Here is a 20,481-nt window from a genome sequence, read left to right as displayed (position 1 = left end):
GTCAAACTGGCATTACATCTTGTGTTCAGTCAAACTTACATTACATCCTGTGTTCAGTCAAACATAGGTTACATACAGTGTTCAGTCAAACTGACATTACATCTTGTGTTCAGTCAAACTTACATTACATCTAGTGTTCAGTCAAACTTACATTACATCTAGTGTTCAGTCAAACTTACATTACATCTTGTGTTCAGTCAAACTTACATTACATGTGCTTTGTGAAACAGTTACATTACATATGGTATGAGTCAGAGAAAACATGACTTGAAAAAATGATTACCGATTTAATGATATTTTCTTCAGAATTCCTCATTCACTGCATACAAATGATAATTTTCTTAATAAATAACAGTATAATGTACACAAAAACATGCAGAGAAACACTTTGTACAGTCATGTGTATACATTATGTACACAATATAAACTTTTGATTCACCAAGACATTGCTGTAAGGTACATGCATTTACAAACACATCTCTTAAACCATAAGAATAATGAACGTTATGGACAGTGAAAACCATTCTATTATGAACAGCATGAGGCAATCTGAGATATTTGACATCAATTACTTCACTGTCAAATGACAACTTGCTTTATACACATAAATACAGAGAGAAGTGTACTTATAAAGGATTATATCATGTGATACAGCAGGTTTTGAAACTAGGACTTGCCAGTCTTCTTTGAAAAAAGAAAGAACATACTTATGATGATATATATTAATGGAAAACCGATGGGAACAGATGACAGGTTTGTTTGTTGTTTAATGCTGCACTCAGCAATATCCCAGCTATATAAAAGCGAACTGTAAATCACTGAGTCTGGATCAGACAATCCAGTGGTTGACATCATGTACATCGATCCATGCAATTGGGATACAATCACCTGCATCAACCAAGGGAAGAGAGGTAGCATTATTTTGACATGACAAACTGTATATCTCTCAGTGATCACAAACAATGATTATCAGGTCAAATATTGTGTTATGACCCACACACAGACATAATACAGTCTATTTACAGGGTTCCGACATCACTGTACATAGTGTCTATACCACCAGTGATCTTCCTTAAGGCACGCCAGGCAGACACTCAGCAAATACTTTTTTATGCTACAGTCAGCAACATTCAAAGTGTCCCCTGGACCCCATAAAAAAAAAAGAAAAAAAAAAGAAAAATAGTCTTGGTTCTCAGGCACCACCTGCATCATCATAAAGTCTGCCGCACGTTTTGGTTTTATTTCCATTATCAAAAAAATATATAAAAATCCTAATACTTAAACACAATGCACAAAAAAATTGAAAATGGAAACAAAAACAAAATGTGCAATGAACTTTATGATGATGTGGGCAGTGCCTGAGAACCAAGACTTTTATTTTTTTTAGCCCAATAACCCAGGTAAAACCCTGGTGACCTCTACTCCTGATTAATCGGGTCTTACAACAAGCATGGGATACGCTGGCCCTGTTCTGCTGGAACCCTCCCCCAGAGGCATGGACATGCCTGTTGGCAGAAGGGTTATTAATAACAACTGAAAACACATTCCCTAGAGACTATCTCTCTGTGGTCTTAACTGTAGCATTGAGGTTGAACAACATGGACTTGAGATTCAGAGACAGGAAGGCGTTGTCACTTCCTGAGTTGCGCAGCATCTCCTGGACAATGCTCACTATGGTGTACACTTCAAAGAATCTTTTGTTGGATCTGAAGAAAAACACAAATTCAATACAACAATCATGGTGGACTGAAATGATAATACTTTGATGCTGATATGAAGAGGTTAGTCTTTTGGCTAAAGTGTTCTCATTTCGAAGCATATTGAAATGGTTTTCATCTTATAACCATGATACAATCTAGTTACCGGTAGTTATCATTGCGGTATAATAAATCTATACGATATAAAAATCCTGATACATCTGTGTTCGCAGTGTCAGCAACCTCCTCTGGAGATTTAGGGCCGGTCGGGTAGCCTAGAGGTGAAAGCGTTTGCTCGTCACGCTGAACATTCCCAACATGGGTACAATGTGTGAAGTTAATAGCTGGTGTCCCCTGCTGTGATATTGGGTTCGCTCGTCACGATGAACATTCTCCACATGGGTACAATGTGTGAAGTTAATGTCATATGCTAACAGGTCAGAGCATTGCAAGATTAGAAGCATGTGTGATGCACAAAAGCGTTAGTTTCCTTGTTGTTTTACACCAGTCAGCAATACTCCAGCTATATCATGACAAGATGTAAATAATTTTGTCAGTGCCAGTCAAACCAGCGATTGAAAGAATGAGTAGCATCCCATGCTGCCATGGTAACAGAGCCAGAACATGCTCATTACCAGTTCCCTTTTAGCTGCCTCTTACAAAAAGCAATGGTGTGGGGGGCAGGGATTTATCTAAACCTGTTCAGATGCCAATAATCATACCCAAGGCTGCAGCAAATGTCAGTAAACATTCCCAAATAGAAGTGACAAATTTCCCAGTTCATGCTATATAGTAATAACTAATGTCATGGATTTGTAGAAGTGACTTGTATTTCACTGACCGATTTTATCAAAATAAGTGATATTTTCCCAAATTGTCTGAATATATCCCTGACTGGGGACCTATTCTAACCCAAGTCCCCACAGGGATGGTGAACACCATTATAGAAACTGCACACTATGTGCTAAGCTAACAAACTGCACAAGATACCTCAGCATCAAACATGTAAACTGTCAGACACATAACTCTGAAAGATGTTGATATAATGTGCAATCTCCCTCAAACTTACTTGATTTTGGACAGTTTTTGAAGTAGGATGCTGAGTTTTTCCACAATCTTGTTATCAGAAACTGGTGTCCGTAGCACCATGGCGACGGTCCTGAACCAGTGCTCTGTGCTGCAACTCTCCAGGAATCGTGTTGTGAATGGTGAGTCTGTAGACAGCTGCAGCAGGATGTCGACTGCAGGACCCATGAACACCTGTAACAAAGGTATACATTTCCCAATACAACAATTTACAGGACAAGTGAACACCTACAACAGAAGCTTACATTCCCAATACAACAAATTACAGGACCCATGAACACCTACAACAGAAGCTTACATTTCCCAATACAACAAACTACAGGATATATGAACACCTACAAAAGAAGCTTACATTTCCCAATACAACAAACTACAGGACCCATGAACACCTACAACAGAAGCTTACATTCCCAATACAACAAACTACAGGACACATGAACACCTACAACAGAAGCTTACATTTCCCAATGCAACAAACTACAGGACACATGAACACCTACAACAGAAGCTTACATTTCCCAATACAACAAACTACAGGACACATGAACACCTACAAAAGAAGTTTACATTTCCCAATACAACAAACTGCAGGAACCATGAACACCTACAACAGAAGCTTACATTCCCAATACAACAAACTACAGGACACATGAACACCTACAACAGAAGCTTACATTTCCCAATACAACAAACTACAGGACACATGAACACCTACAAAAGAAGTTTACATTCCCAATACAACAAACTGCAGGAACCATGAACACCTACAACAGAAGCTTACATTCCCAATACAACAAACTACAGGACACATGAACACCTACAACAGAAGCTTACATTCCCAATACAACAACCTGCAGGAACCATGAACACCTACAACAGAAGCTTACATTTCCCAATACAACAAACTACAGGAACCATGAACACCTACAACAGAAGCTTACATTCCCAATACAACAAACTACAGGAACCATGAACACCTACAACAGAAGCTTACATTCCCAATACAACAACCTGCAGGAACCATGAACACCTACAACAGAAGCTTACATTCCAAATACAACAAACTGCAGGAACCATGAACACCTACAACAGAAGCTTACATTCCCAATACAACAAACTGCAGGACCCATGAACACCTACAACAGAAGCTTATTTCCCAATACAACAAACTGCAGGAACCATGAACACCTACAACAGAAGCTTACATTCCCAATACAACAAACTACAGGACCCATGAACACTGACAAAAGAAGCTTATTTCCCAATACAACAAACTAGAGGACACATGAACACCTACAACAGAAGCTTACATTTCCATTAAAACAAATTACAGGACACATGAACACCTACAACAGAAGCTTACATTCCAATTACAACAAATTACAGGACACATGAACACCTACAACAGAAGCTTACATTTCCCAATACAACAAACTACAGGACACATGAACACCTACAAAAGAAGGTTACATTTCCCAATACAACAAACTACAGGACCCATGAACACCTACAACAGAAGCTTATTTCCCAATACAACAAACTACAGGACCCATGAACACCTACAACAGAAGCTTACATTCCCAATACAACAAACTAGAGGACACATGAACACCTACAACAGAAGCTTACATTCCCAATACAACAAACTAGAGGACACATGAACACCTACAACAGAAGCTTACATTCCCAATACAACAAACTACAGGACCCATGAACACCTACAACAGAAGCTTATTTCCCAATACCAGAGTAACAGAACCTGACGATCTGATCCAATTTCAGCTGACTCTCACAACAAGCTTGCAGTACTGGGGACCCTTTTCTTCATGAGTTAACATAGAACTGACTGTATGGTGTGAGTAGTGACCCTACCTTGTTGACAGGCTTGAGGTAGACAGTGATGACTGGGGTGGCCTGGTAATACAAGAACAGCTCCTTTGCTACATCTGACTTGAGGTCAGTCTTCAGGACGTCAAACACCTGGGCCAGGAGGTCAGCTGAGGCCAAGAATACTTCACAGTGAGCATGATGTAAGCTAGTCATAATATCATATTCTGAACTTCTTTGGTACCCTATTGAAACTGTTCAGTGAAGATACTTGCATCATTTATAAAGCTTGTAAATAATGAAAGGGGCAGTAGTTATTCTTCTAAGCTTATGTTTGTTGATTATCAGTGACAGCAACTGACTAAACCACTCCTAATCTATTGAGTACTGAAGTGGCCAGATCATAACAGGAAGTTTCATAGAGTTAACTCCCCTGGATGTTTGCAAACATAACAGACTTGATCATTCTAGAAGTTTCTGGAATAGATTCAAGAACTCTGGCCTTTTATGACCTGACTGGCATCTTACCTGTTGCCAAGTGTGGATGGGATACCTATCTGAAAACTCAAAATTCCTGCCAGTTTCCAAACTATTCTGGATTTAAGACACGCGACAGTGGTAATTTTTTTACATCTGTGAGTGCACAGATATATACTACAGTGCCTTTTACTTATTGCTGCTGCCACTAATTTAACTCATTGTATTGCCTGCTTTTTATTGTAAACCTAAAACTGTGCGTTCGAATATATTTTATTGACTATTCAGTGATCTTGTGTTGTCATTTACTGATTTCACAATTTAGTACAAAATGATTTCTGGGGTAACCTTTGTGTTTCAGTTTACCTTGTGTGAGTGTCTTCAGGATGATGAGAGATGACAGTAGACGGATGTGAAGGTTTGAACTACGGAAGAACAGCCCCTCTTTCTGTTTGTCTCCTCTGTCTAGGACCAAACTCGGGAATTTCTCAGTGTCTGAGTTCCGAGAAACCCGAGGTCGGTACACCTCCTCACCGAGTCTACGCAAGGTTGATGACAGACTGGTTTTCTAAGCAAAACAGCATTAAGAACCATTAACATCAATGTGGATACATAGGATGGAGTTGGCAACATGATCTTTCAGCTACCATCACAGTGGGTGGATAGGGTCTCATTCCTTAGTCAATTTCAATGAAATTTCATTCAAATCTGGATTAGTAAATTTCTTGACATAACAAAACATTCCCCAAGGCTTGAAGTGAGTGTGAACATTTTTTGCAATTCTCAAGCAACATTACAGGAAGGTACCATGAGCTATTAAGGAGCTATCAGCCATCAAAATTAACGCTAGTCCTTTTGTCCAAGAGTACTTTATTATGCTGAAGACAAGCAAGAATGATAGTAGTTATCACTAACTAGTAGCATTTGAGGGATATAATTCTGAACCAGTTCTCAAAGCTTCAATCTTGCTACTCTGGAACTCGATGCCATGGTTTCTTAAAGGGACTTGTTTTACCTCTAGGTTTATACTGGTGACTGCAACACACCCACCTGCTGTCCATGGCCTTGTTCTACATTCATGAGTGACCAGTAGATGAACTGCAGACATGGAAGACAGAACTTGGAGCTGGTCAGGGGCACTTCCTTCAGGATCTCCACAAGGCTGGGTAACACCTGAATGGGAGGAAACAGTCTTAATGTTTCGTCTTCATGATGTATATCACTGGAGTGTCTGGTCCAGACTCCATTATTTACAGAAAGCCGTCATATAACTGGAATAATGCCGAGTGTAGCATTAAACAATTGTGCAGAGTTGTGGCCCATAGTCTTGCAAGTACCTGTTAATCATGTTGATGGTGGGTTTGAATCCCAGATTCCTGTTCATTATGATTGGCTTTCAGCACTATACACTTACTGTGTATTGCTGAGTGTGGCGTTAAAAAACAAACAAAAAACAAAACATTGTTCATCAGCATGATCAAGGGTGTGTTATTTTGCCATTGATGAACATTACTAATAACAATAACAACAATAATAACAACAACAAAAGGCCATATATATTGCGCTATATTACCACACCACACAGGGGCTGGAGCATATTCCATCCTTCAATGTGTATAGTACCTTTGTTATTGCCATTACTGGAAACAGTTACATACAAACAGAGAGTCAGTAAGTGAAGGCTGTTAAACACCGCAGTCAGCACTATTCCTGCCATATCACAGCAGTCTGTAATAGTCAAGTCTGGACCAGGCAAACCATTTAGTGAAAGCATTAGCAACAATCCACGACTTTGGGACACAATTACACACAATGACACAGTCAGAGCCTTACCCACAATCCAGTTTAATCAACTCTTCTGAAAGGCATATGTTACTAATACACTGGCCCAATAGTACCCTGGGCCCTCTTCCACAAAACAATTGTAGCACTGGGAGAATCATAACTCCATACTTTAACATAGGCTAACAACAGTCGCAACACTATGACCACTTTGTGAAGCCGAGCCGAGAGCCCCACGGAAGTACAAGCAACCAATGTCTAATGTTACCCTGAGTATTTTGTCCTGTACATAGTCCGGAGCAGAGAACCTCTCTATAGGCTGTGTAGGCTGGTCTGTGACAGCGTGACGGAGATGGGCATCACACACCCAGTCCAGCAGAGCAGACAGGATGTCATACGCCGGCATGCCTGCCTGGAATACCAAACACAAATCTAACTTTGAAGCGTCCCAGTGAGTAACAAAGGCCCAGTGATGTTGATGCTGTAGGGATGTCATCGCATTTTGCGATATTGAAGGATAAAAAAATCTTAATGTACTGATACAAAATTTAAAAAATCAGCAGTGATTGAGGATAATTCTTCTCTGGGGTTACACATTGTATTTATCTTCTTAAATTCTATCTTTGTGACAAACTTGTATTAATAGTGGTATTCATAAAAGATTATAGAAAAAAACAACATAGTGACATTATATTTGAACATCCCTGTGTGTGCACTGACCTACTTCCAGTATCACTGCACATGTTGCAGATACTATGTGATCCCGTGTAACAAGCTTGCTGCAGCGTGGGAATTAGCTTCTTGTACACATCAAAAAGTAAATCATGATAGGTCCTCAAGAGGGGAAGTGGTGGGTTACACCCCTGAGAAAAAGTTTTTGTGTAATTCTTCTCTAGAGTGACTAATTGCATAATACCCTGACTCCCAAGGAGTCTTCTCTGATGGAGGGGGGCATGCCCAAGCTAGAGGACCAGTGACTTCGATGAACCATATGATGTCCTTGTCATAATGAATGAACCACGACCCAGTTAGTTCTAAGTGGACCCATGAACATTGATATAGATCTGATGTTGGGACGGCCTGAACTACCAGTGCCATAGCACACAAACACTTGGTTCTGTGTTTTACACAACCTTGCTTAAGGCCAGACACGGCACCTTAAATTAACATAATTGCTTCAATATGTCAAAATCGAGATTTTGATTTTTTTCGCATATATAATACATGTACTTTGTGATGCAACATGTTTTTTACGATATTGTGTATATTTACTGAATAAAAAACGTTATTTAAATCATAATGTGTGGTATTGTTTTTAAATATGATCGTAATCAATGTGGAAAACCCTGAACTTTCACCCATGACAACGCCCCCGCAGCTGTAACGAACCCCTTCATGTTATACATCGATAGAAAGCTGATCGTTTCCGCCATCTTTCTGTGCAAAAACATTCTAAAAATAGATATTCCACGTGAGGCTATCGTCGGTTTTTCCCGCGAGTCATTCGTACGTAAATTACCATTTAAGGAGAAATATCCCGTAATGCAACATTCGGGAATATTCGTTCGATCCAAATAAAGTAAAACGTATCCCACAATGCAACATTCGGCTTAGCAACAAAACACCGGTCTTTTCCGGTAAGTATACAAAATGGCGGCTGCTTTGCGAAAGATTGACAGGCAAACATCGTTTTTGATATTTTCTTAACTGAAAATTGTTGTATTTTTTTAAAATGAGGTCAAAACACGTGTCACAACACGCCAATGGTTAGAATAGGAGGCGAAGGGCAAGTCAGTTGAAGCAGGCACGTTCGAAATGCGGTGTTAGAGTTACGACCCGTGTTGACAGCGCGATCATCCCCGTGTCAGATTCTGACAGCTTGGACGTTTTAGATGCATCGGAATCATCCGGGGACCAAGCCGTTGGGGAAAACATCCCCGTTGGAGACAATGAAGGTGAGAATTCTTTTTTATTGAATGCAACTTCACGCAGCGACATAAAACTATCAAAATTTAAAGCTGCTGAAAATATCAAATCTCCCGTGCTTGACAGTGATGAACCAAAACCTCAATTGATGTCTATTGACATGAGACAAATGAATTTTTTTTCAAGAGATTGAATGCCTATCATGTCACGAACAGGGGTCTTTTGTTGTTTGAAAAGAGTGACAATTTTGATAGAATTGGATTTGCTGTAAACGTTATGTTGACATGTCAAAACTGTCAGATGTGTGTTGCAAAAAATTACACTTCACAAAGGTCAGGTAATCAATCTGGTACCAATCCCTTTCAGGTCAATGACATTTTATGCTCTGTCAGAGGTAGGACTTGGTCATGCTGCAATGAAAAGGTTTTGTCTGTTTTTTGGAATGGAAGGTCTCCATCCTAAGACATTACAACAAAAACAAAACATTCTTTCACAGGTTGTTGAAAATACTAAGGAAGTTTTGTCAACATCAGACATTGTCTCGATGCAGAAATTGCAGAAAAGATGGTACCTGTGTATCAAAGAATGTCTGATGAAAACCTTGTTAAGAGGATGGTGAAAGGCAAGACACAGAATGCTAATGAATGCTTGCATTCCGTGATCTAGTCCCGTTGTCCGAAGACCGTCTTTTTGGGTGCAAGGCGGTTGCATCGGGCAGTGGCGTCTGCAATAGCTTCGTTCAATGAGGGTACATGTCACATTACTCAGGTAATGAACAAGCTTGCAATAGAAGCTAATGAAATAACAGCAGCTTCTATTGAAAGACTTGATAATGTGAGAACCCTCAAAGCAAGGAAACAAAGCCAGGAGACATCTAAGATAGAACGTAGTGCAAAGTGGGAGGCTAAAAAAAGGGACCGAGTTCATGTTGAGGCAGCTGAAGGCTTGTTGTATGGTGCTGGGGAGTTTTAAGTCCTGTTATTTCTTTGTACATGCAATGTTTTATGTATCTTGAATACATCCCATCAGTAAACTAAGATTTTGTAACTGTTTAATAGGTGCTGAAGGAAGAAAACCATATACAAACTTATTTCCTCATTTTCTCCATTAACGTCATTTTGGATCTTAGTGAACATAGATCTCAACCGTTATTGGCCCGATTTGGATGAAATTTGGTGTACATATAGGCAGAGGATTACTTTACGCAATAACAGAGAGACTTTTTGAAATTTGTTGGCCATTTTGATTTTAAAAAATAAATTATGGGTAAAAATCAACCTAAAAAATGGGAAATTTTGAAAAAATATTTTAAAAATATATGCCAGTCTTTTTTTAATTTTTCTTTCTGTCATTGCACCCAACACCATACAAGCTTTGTTATACAACTGAAATTTTATAAATATCTTTATTGGTCCTAGAGAAAAACTGAATCTAATTTCCATCTTTTTCAGGCTTGTGGCGGCCATCTTGGACGTTTCCATGGCAACGGGTGGCAACATCACCTGGAAAAGACTCTATTTCAATTGTTAATATGTATACCTCAAAGTTGTAACCAATTAAGACTAACAAATACTTGTGAAGCATTTTGTCAACTGTAAGGTGCAGTGTCTGGCCTTAAACACACACATATGTTTATAGAGTTTTGCGCACGACTTCTGAATGAGGTTACCTCGCCGATGTTTGGGACGATGGCAGCAAAAGAAAGGTGGGGAGCTCGATAGGCGCGTAACATAGGAGTTGGCAATTTTAGGTTGGTAGGTATCAGGCAACCTGATGGATACTCTGTCCATGTGGTATACTAGCCGGTTCCAGAGAAATGTTTACATTTCTTAAGATAACTATGGTTAAGACAGACAATAAGGCAGAAAATTCAATTTTAAAATATTTTAGGGATCAGCCTAGTTATTAATCAGCATTAAATTCATTAATTGCAGGTCTACATTGGTAATTTTCATCAATACACATACAGAATAACTAATTTTATAATTAATATAATGTAATACGTTTGAGTCGATATATCAATACTTAAATTTCATCTTTCTATTGCTGCATAACATGGACAGGTGCTGCAGACAAGGCTGTACATAAAAGTGGGATTCCTGCATATGTGCAGCAAATTGCAGCACCTTAGACGACTGGCCTTTATAATAATGAAGAACACAGGTGATGTGCAAACCTTGGATACTTTGTGTTGCTTTGGCCTGTCATCAGTCTCCTGTTTGAGTTTGCTCTGTTTACCTGGAGCCTCTGTTGACGACCCGAGAACATCTCCCTCTCTCTGTCGCTGGTCAAACTCTTGCTTCCTCTGTCAACACAGTAACATGATGGTACACTCCATGTTCATGTTAGTCATCGACAGCTTCACTCTTGATATTGTCCACATGGGGACTTTATGATATTAGAGCACAGTGGTCCTTCAGTCTCATTTGTCAAAGCTTTATGCTTTTGTTAGAGCTGTAAATGTTCCTGGCGGGATGTGTGTGTGTATGTGTGTGTGTGTGTGTATGTGTGTGTGTGCGTGTGTTGCTTAATGCTACACTCAGCAATACAGTATCACAGTGGAACATAAACAACAGACAATCCAGTGACTGATGTTATGATCAACGATCCACGCTATCTGGGTACATTGACAAGCAATGAAGCAAGCCACCAAGTTGGACAACCTGATCCAGTAGTCACCTCCAGTGACCAGCATAATTTGATTGGCTGGGACAGGTAACGCGCGTACTTGGGTCAGTGGGCACTGAGTAGGATCCGGATACCCACAGGACTACCCTGACCCGTAGTTAGTCATGTGATATATTGTTCAATAACGAAAAGTCTCTAAAGTTTGCATTTTCTCTTGACTATGCACGCATTTCTTCTGACTGTTATATGTTTGAGTAAAGATAAAGCTTTGTTCAACTCCAGTGCTTGCGTGACCAGATTGCTTTATACGTGTATCTAAATACTTTTTGCCACATGTCTGGTAAAACAATTCCCAACTGGACATTTTCACTTGGTAACCACAACCACCCCCCCCGGCTGTCTACGGCACTGACCTAAGATATCTTCCCTTAGACTACAGAACAACTGTTCATAAGGTCAACAGAAACCAAAACAAATTCAGTTTTCTCCACTTTTTTAAGTCACCTAAAAATGTTTGTGTAAATGGTATCAACCTGTAAGTTTGTCAGCCGAGCCTGGGAACTTGTGACCTGTCTCTCAAGCTTCAGTTTCTGCATCTGGGTTATTTCTAGCTAAAAAATCAATACTGCATGTTAAATAGTGGCATTGAACGATGTGGGAAAATGTCTTGACGGTTTGTTTGTCTGCTGTTGTTTAACGCTGCACACAGCAATATTCCAGCTATATCATGTATACGATGGTGGTCTGTAAATAATTAAGTCCAAATCCCGTTAGTTGCCTCTTAAGACAAGCATGGGTAGCTGAAGACTTTTCTAACCCGGATCTTCCCAAGTCTTGATGGTAATATACAGTTCCATGCCTGATGACATGGTACAGAAAAGCATACCTCATGTTTTATGAAAACCTTAACATAGACCTTGACCTTTGACTAAATTTGACCAAAACTTATTAAAAGAAAAGCTCCATCCTAAATGAGGTATATATGAAGTTAAATGATAAAACCTGAATACTTTTAGAGAAAGTGTAACCACAAACATTTGGTCTTGTGACCATGACCTTGTACCCTTGTGACCATGACCTTGTACCAATGGAATACCCCAGAGCCATTTAGAGAAAGTCCACGGGAGAATAACATCTAATGTCTTAAAAATTTTTGTAGCAAAATCACCAGCACCAGGGCACTAAGACTGGGGTAAGAGTATGTTAAAGTATGGGAGTTACGATCACTAAACTCTAAAATCACTTAGTGGAACAGGGCCAAGCAGTGGTCAATTTACCACAAAACCTTACAAAACCTTAAGTTAAACACCCGACCCTCATTTTTGTTGGGCCCTGCAAGAATCGTGGGACACTGGTGATGCCACACACATATTGTCAGTGCAAGCCAACCACCAGGTACAATGAAAACCTGTCCAACACTAACCTCCTTCTTCAGAGCATCATTGGCTTGTTTTAAAGTTTCAAAGTTTTCCTTCAATCTCTTGTTTTCTTTTGTCCTCTCCCTCAGGGCTTGTTCAAACTTCGCAACTTCATCTTGATGTTGCTGTAAATAAAATAAATTCAAAACATATATATAAAATATACATCATAAACTTATATAACGAAAGTTCCACATTCATCTTCCTTGCTCAATCAGCTCATGTTTTGACATCATCATGATCAGGGTTGAGACAAACTACCTGGTAATTAAAAAAAAATCCCATGTAAAAGTCAAGATTTTGCAAGAGAATAAAAAAAACAAACAAAAAAACCTTAAAAAAATCTTCACATATTTCTGTTATTGATAGACCGCCTCCATGGTCTAGTGGTAGAGCATCCTCCCCGAGAGTGGAAGGTCTGGGATCAATCCCAGGCCGCGTCATACCAAAAGACATTAAAAGATGATACTTGTTACCCTGTCTGGCGCTTGCCATTAAGGGGCTTAAACAAGGACTGGTCGGCTCGGAGTCAGTATAAGGTGTCTGAATGGGGTATTTATGTTAAACTGCAGCATGGTATCTCAGTGGGCTAGCACTATAAATCGGCATCAGTCCGAAATAGTACAAGCAACCACACACATGCATGCATGCACGTCGCTATATAAGTGCAATAATCTTGGACGCTATGTTACACCCCATTTTAATTCACCTCACCTTACCTCTGTTATTGATATGAATTGGCTAATGCATTTCTTTGAGCATGCTAAAAGGTACATGTATTTCAGTTATATCGCAGCATGCCAACTTAATGTGGGATGAAAGTGACCCAGTTTGTAGATGTTATACTTTTGTGGAAGCCACAAGCAACTGTATCCAGTGTATGGTGCTGAAAACCATAATAAACAGGAATCTGGGATTCGAACACACCATTAACATGACCAACAGGTACTTGCAAGACAAAGGGCTGCAACTCTGCACAGTTGTTTGCTTATTGTCTAATGCTACACTCAGCAATATTCCAGCTATACGACGGCGGTCTGAAAATAGTCAAGTCTGGACCAGATAATGCAATGATTTACATCATGAGCATCGATCTAGGCAATTGGGATACGATGACATGCATCAACCAAGTCAGCGAGCTTGACCACCTGATCATGTTAGTCGCCTCTTACAACAAGCATAGTTGCCTTTTACAGCAAGCATCAATCCAAACACATGGGATATGATTACATCAATCAGCCAAGTCATTAAGCCTGAACATTTAGTTGCCTGTTATGACCAGCATTCCTGGGGACCTATTCTAACCCGGAACCCCCACATGACGGGCCTATCTGTGTTACCTGCTGTAAAGCCTGCCACCTCTGTTTGACTTCATGGTCTGTTATTGTCTGTATGTTGGACTGGGAGATAACAATCATCCTCTCTCTTTCCTTCAACTTGGCTTCTCGTTCATGTAATATCCTGTTCTCCTCCTAACACAAAGCCAAGGACACATGTAAGCACTCACACACATAAATTCATTATTCGAACTGATGATCATCCAATTAATACTGTAATAGCCAAAATAAAAGCCCTGAGAAAATAGAAAGTTGATGCTTAACAAAAACGTATGCAACAAGTTTTAATAAATTTGTTTTCAGTGATTGACTGGTAGTGGACAAACTTAGTTCAAGCATCAAGAGAACTACAACTTTTATACCCCTTCTGTGATGCTCTTATCTGTAAAAAATGTGCAGTATACACAAAAAAATATGGACTGTCATGTAACTTTTGGTTCTTATACCATTTGTATACAGGGGTGCGTATAAAGATTACTTATAGATAGGTCTAAAAGTTGGTGAGGGGCACTTAATATGGGGCTTAATATGGCGAATATGGTAATTGTCACCAGTCATAAAATGCAGTTATAAGTGATTCCCAGAACAATCAGAGATGCCAGCCCTAACTTTGAAGCAATCAGTGGGGTAGAAAGAGTAATGTTAACCTTTTAAGAATGGTCGTCACGATTGAGATCTCTGATACAGTTTTCGTTTTGACATTTTCGTTAGGCCTTGTCAAAGCTCCACACATTCATAAAAATCATCATGTGTTACTTAAACTGTTTTTCAGAGTGACAATGTGGTGCAGTCTTCTATTGGCATTTGGAAGTGATAAACATGAGCATGATAAGAGAGAGACTATAGATTTCAACTTGTTTATCATGAGGAACCCAACATTTCAGAGTATATGCTAACTCCTTCAGCAGATGATAAAATTACTTGAGTGTGTTTTAACAGAATAACCAATCAGAGACCTCATTGTCACCTGATCACTGAGTAATGGATTTTATCACAAAGTGAACTGAAAGCATGGCTCACATTGGTCGGTACAGTCTTGCTGTAGAAAGCTTCATGTCATCGATGCATTAACAATTTACTCGCCATGATATTTTATACATGTAAATAATTCATAATAATAAATAGTGTAATAGCATAATTTTAGGCCCGGAATAATAATGCTAAAGTATAACTCTGAACATTGTTAAGGTAGTACTTGTCGCAATAAAAAACACTACACTGATTTAACGAGCCTCCACGAAACAAACAAAAGCAGCTTCAACAGGGCCATAGAAAATGTTTGATTACTACTATTACTAGAGCCCATGTCAAATTAAGATTTGGTGCTACTTTCTGACACTGAGTGTGACATGCATTGTCATGATGCCAATAATTTATCTCTGTTGAATGGTCATATTGACCTGTATCATGAGTATCAACATGATTAAGGTAAATGACATTATTATAAACTAGCTATCAGCAACATTCATGATGCAATCAATGTATGAACACGATGAAAAGTTACAGTGTTACCACTTAACAAGGCTGAGTGTTATTATACTACACCACATATAGCAAGTACAGAGCTGTTTCTCACTTTGAGTTTGTCACTTATTGCTTGGAGTTCTTGATAGATGTTGCCCAGATCCTCCTTGTTGAGAGCTGGTTGATCTGTTTGTCACAAAGGTATACAAAATGGAATGAGTGACTTGGGGTCGCTGCTGCTTGAAACAGTATTTCAGTTTTGTAACGGCACATCAATAAAGCTGGCCTCTTGAAAATGTGGATTTTCATTTCAACTACAAAACCCGGCTTTTGAGGTACTTGGGCAAAGTCACTGCAGAATAAATGACCTGTGTACTGGTGTCACTGATCCTTGAACACCTTACTTATTCCTGGTTAGTCTTGCTCTTGTTTTTCAAAATGAAGTAAATACAATTACCCTAAATATACACAACTATTTTTTATATTACTTGGTTTACGGATGTACCGCTTACTTAAAGTCAAAATGATGAAAAAAATATAAATAAAAATTACTCCTTTTTTATTACCGCTGATCCTCACTTCAAAAAATGCATAAACATTCAAACAAAAAAATGATTTCATTTGCTCCGCAAGTGTAAAGCAAAGGAAAGCCACTCTGATATTTCTCGCCGGGATCCTTCTCTAATACCATCAAAGCTTGTCAACGCAAAGTGCAGAGGTGACCAGTTTAACCCTTTCAACACTGTTGGCCGGTGTACTGGCCAAGAAGCCAAGAGTGTATTTACATTTCTTTGATTCATAAAATGTATCAAAACAAGTCTGAAATGCTCCACAGTACTCTACTTGAATTCCAACACAGAGTTATGGAAATTGACCCCTGAAAACCCCCCAAAACAAGAGGCCAGAGTCGATGTACAAGGAAAATGTGAACACAACAAAGTGAGACAGGTCGTTTGTCTGTTTGGTGAAAAACATGGGTATAGTACAGCAAAGTCAATGATCATAATCAGGACAATCTAGGATTCGGAAACCTAAGATCACTAATATCATAAGATCACTACGGCATGCATCTCCGCACAGCCAGTGTTCCCGCTGGCTTTTGAAACTGCTAGTCCTTGTGGACTGGCAACTCTAAAAATTACCAGTCCCCTCTAATTTTTGCCAGTCCCAACTTTCAACAAATAAAAAAGGTATGAAATTTATTTGGTTTTAATTCTTTCAACATCATGTTCAGTGCAAAGATGTCATTTCTGAAGTAACTTAGTTAGATCTAAAAATCATTCACACAAATTTCTCTCTTTTTTTTTAATATTTCGAGACAAAGTCACTGAAAACTATGGTAACAGACAAGCTGACTTTGTTCGAAAAATGTACTTATATGAATATCACTGATGTTTTGTTCAGGTACTTTATTTGCCGGTCCACAGGGACTGGCAGCCACATGAATTACCTGTCCACTCCTAATTTTACCGGTAAAAAAATGGTAATTACCGGTAAACGGGAACGCTGACAGCAACTTAAACCACATGTTCACCTCGTGCTACCAATACAGATTAGGGTGGAAACGATACATTGGTGCACCCTGTGTTTTCATGTGACAATACGATACATGATACATTTTTTCTGTATCGATACAAGTTTATACCCTTGCTGAAATAAATTACTTACTACTCGTTTAATGACTCCTGACGTTTTTGTCAGTCATATATCACAAGATGTGTTGTAATTAGCGTTTCGAGTTTACTAAAAATATCCACTATGAACATGTGGCTACAGCTAGGTTTTCCTTTTGAACTTGCCCTGTAATATTTATTGTCAAGAGGTTTCTATGAAATTTGACTTAAATATACGTATCGTGTTACGTGTCGTGACCTTGTATAATTTCACCCCAAATACATATAATGACTGTAGACATCATTTCTGAGATGCAGTATTTAAGTTAAATTCTTCCTTTGTTCAAATCATCGACTGTCTATTCTAGACATGCTATTCCAAACCTTCATCACTTTCTTCTCTGTCTCGGCCATGTCTATGTCTGCTCGATGGTCTATGAGGTGGTGGTTTCCTTCGGAATTTGGGACTTTGTCTGTTGTAATCACTGAGATACAACTCTGACAAACTGTCGGACTCTAACAGCTGGCCATGGCTGTGATGGGGAGATAACTCTATTGGTGTCACTGTAGAGTCTGGACAGAAAGTAAACATCACAAATAAATCATATACCAGCAAAGTTAAATACAAATATTTTCCTTTCTTTGGGCATGTTAGAGTTTAGATGTTCATAATAACTCTGACATGAAAATATGTGACAAGATGTGTACATGGTTTTCTTCTTTCACTTACAAAAGGAATCATGTTTCTGTTAAATTACCAGGTAACTGTAAGCAAACAACACCAAAAGTGAGAATATATTTGATTATACATACCAATATCACTTTCGGCAGAAAAATCCATTTTAAATGTTCCTAATCAAATAGGACACTCTGACATAAGTTAGACCTCATTTGAGCCTGGAAGCAAACAAACATTTAACATATGAACATTAAAAGATTTATTAACAGAACATTAAAAGATTATTTGAAAAAATAAGAATCTTGAAGGATATTCTAACATGTCTTACATGATAATCTAAACATGTTGAAACTATGAATGTAACACTTGAAACTCATATTTGATGCCTGTCAACATGATCAGATGATACCTTGCATGTTTCTAAACCAAACTGGGATCACAAAGTATAGACACAATTTATGGATAACAACTTCTTTAATACTGTATAGGAGACGTTTCGGTATAGATACTTGTCAGTCTTGCTTGACAACGGTATTAGGATCTATACCGAAATGTCACCTATATGGTATTAAAGAAGTTGTTATCCATAAATTGTGTCTACTTTGTCATCCGTCAACCATTGTCAACTTCTAAGTAATGCCTATCAAACAATTCAAACTGGGATCAATTTTTATTCGGATAAAAACATATATTTAAAAGTAATCATGATCCTATGTTCAGATGTATGCTCACATTGTACTCGATGTATTACTGTAACATACTGTATATCATTTACAGTTACAAACATATTTAAATGAACTAGAAATTGTTTAATTCCAATGTTAGGATAGCTGCATAAATACGGCCTTTGAATAGATAAATCCCTGCATGTTCAAATTATAACATCTAACACTTGATATTTTACATGGTATAATACAGTAATTAATACAGAATTCCAGATCAATGTGATACTGGCTCATCAAAATTATGCTGGCCACAGTATTTATGCTAACATGATAAGAATTGTCAATCAACATTTTGACACGGAATTATCACTTGCAATACCCTGACACTGACAATTGTGTATCTTACTACATGTGTTAGGTCTGTTGGCTCTAATTGACTCGGGCTGCCGGTTGTTGCTCTTGCTTCACATATTTCACATGCCTCTTTGATTCTTTGTATTACTGCTTTTAGGGTTAGTTACCCCTAACTCTATCTGGATCCCTTTTCCGATCAAACACCCCTTTCAGGTCATTAGGGTTAGGCACCCCTTTATGATACTTTAGGTTAGGCTAGTTATTAATGTAATTAATCCAATGTAATTTAAGGAAAATCCTACCAAACAATACTAAGTTTGGCGGAGAGTATGGCTACTGCGCATGCACATAAAGGTAAACAATCCGGCGCTGATGACTTGGTAAACAAGCGGTGCTAATTGAGGCAATGAATTCCGAAAAAATGTGCCAGGTAAAGTCACAACTACCTGATAAAATATAAAGATAATATACCTCTCAATTTACAATGTCTAGGAAAAAAAGAAACAATAAAATCCCAATGTGTGGGCCAACAGAATTCAGTTTCCAATCCTTGTACTATGCATGCATGTGTACCCAATGTTGTCTGGCTATTAATATTGTTTAATGACAAAACCTCAAGTCATTCAGCACCTTAAGTCATTCAGCACCTTTTTAGTAGAACTGTCAGGTGAAATACAATCTTCATTGATTGGATTCGGCCTAACAAAAACAAGCTGCAGCATGTCTGCATAGCTTCAATACCCCCAACTTCAACTTAGTGTGGTCAGTAATGTCACATATATATGTGGAGTTCATATCTGAGCACATGGATTTGATGGCATGCATCTAACATTGCAAAACCACCATTTCACTTTCAACGCTTCATAACCGTTTGCGGTCTTGTGTTAGGACGAGTTCCCTACCGGCCTAGTCGTCAGATCAAACTAAATGTAAGTTCAAAACAACAACGCCGAACACTGTGTTAAAATATTACAATTCGGTGTTTGAGACTGGGACATCTATCACATGTAATCACCGTGACATAAATCTTAAACCTCTTGAGGATCAATGAGGAATATGTAATAAATAACTGTCAAATACGTACATTTGACAAGAATTGACAGCAACATCTCCAAAATCGAAAAGTAAACACACCGAAAACTCCTTACAGGGTCATATTCATTTCTAAACTAGGCAGCACAACTGAAAATGCCTGTACAAGGAGCTTGTGGCGCGTGATCACGTGATTTAGAAAACTTCCGTTTATGGATACAAAACTAGAATCCTCCGGTGGAACTTTTATTGTGTTAAAATGACACTAACTTCTCTCCCCCCACCCCTAAGTTTTTTTTATTGTGAGATTTCAACAATCCTCAAATGATAAAAGAGGTAGTCTCACATATAGACCATGAAACAAATATATCCAATAAAGCCCATGCAAATCTGTAATGTTTGGCAAGGCTAGATTACTGCAGTATCAATGAAGAAAGTCTCTGGGCTCCTTTTTATTATATTTTATAACTATAATTTAACAACCGTTTTTACTGTA

At 38.6% G+C, this 20,481-nt stretch overlaps 1 protein-coding gene across 1 annotated transcript; it reads right to left on the bottom strand.

Moving 5' to 3' along the window:
* Nucleotides 1-288: 288 nt before the first annotated feature.
* Nucleotides 289-20,116, bottom strand: LOC139450553 (coiled-coil domain-containing protein 138-like). The gene is made up of 14 exons (XM_071232307.1): nt 20,038-20,116; nt 18,069-18,152; nt 17,640-17,828; nt 15,755-15,828; nt 14,182-14,313; nt 12,847-12,966; nt 11,957-12,034; nt 10,972-11,100; nt 7,138-7,281; nt 6,138-6,260; nt 5,454-5,655; nt 4,656-4,780; nt 2,767-2,957; nt 289-1,706 (listed from the first exon to the last, which is right to left on the bottom strand). Exons 2-14 carry the CDS (start codon nt 18,094-18,096, stop codon nt 1,556-1,558), a joined length of 1,686 nt encoding a protein of 561 aa, XP_071088408.1. The 5' UTR covers nt 18,097-18,152; nt 20,038-20,116; the 3' UTR covers nt 289-1,555.
* Nucleotides 20,117-20,481: the final 365 nt, after the last annotated feature.

This window comes from Haliotis cracherodii, unplaced genomic scaffold (assembly GCF_022045235.1).
Source record: "Haliotis cracherodii isolate W230 unplaced genomic scaffold, xgHalCrac1.p SCAF_8, whole genome shotgun sequence".
Taxonomy (NCBI): Eukaryota; Metazoa; Mollusca; class Gastropoda; order Lepetellida; family Haliotidae; genus Haliotis; species Haliotis cracherodii.
The sequence above is the reverse complement of the archived record's forward strand: the minus strand, read 5'-3'. Positions and strand labels throughout refer to the sequence as shown.

Bases quoted from the DNA above. Each gene is read 5' to 3' on its own strand.
- LOC139450553 (XM_071232307.1), bottom strand. From the start codon at position 18,096: ATGGATTTTTCTGCCGAAAGTGATATTG. The intron at 12,967-14,181 runs GTAACACAGATA...TTTTATTTACAG, and splicing joins GGTGGCAGGCTTTACAGCAG to CAACATCAAGATGAAGTTGC. The intron at 4,781-5,453 runs GTAAACTGAAAC...TCTTGGCCTCAG, and splicing joins CCTGAAGACACTCACACAAG to CTGACCTCCTGGCCCAGGTG.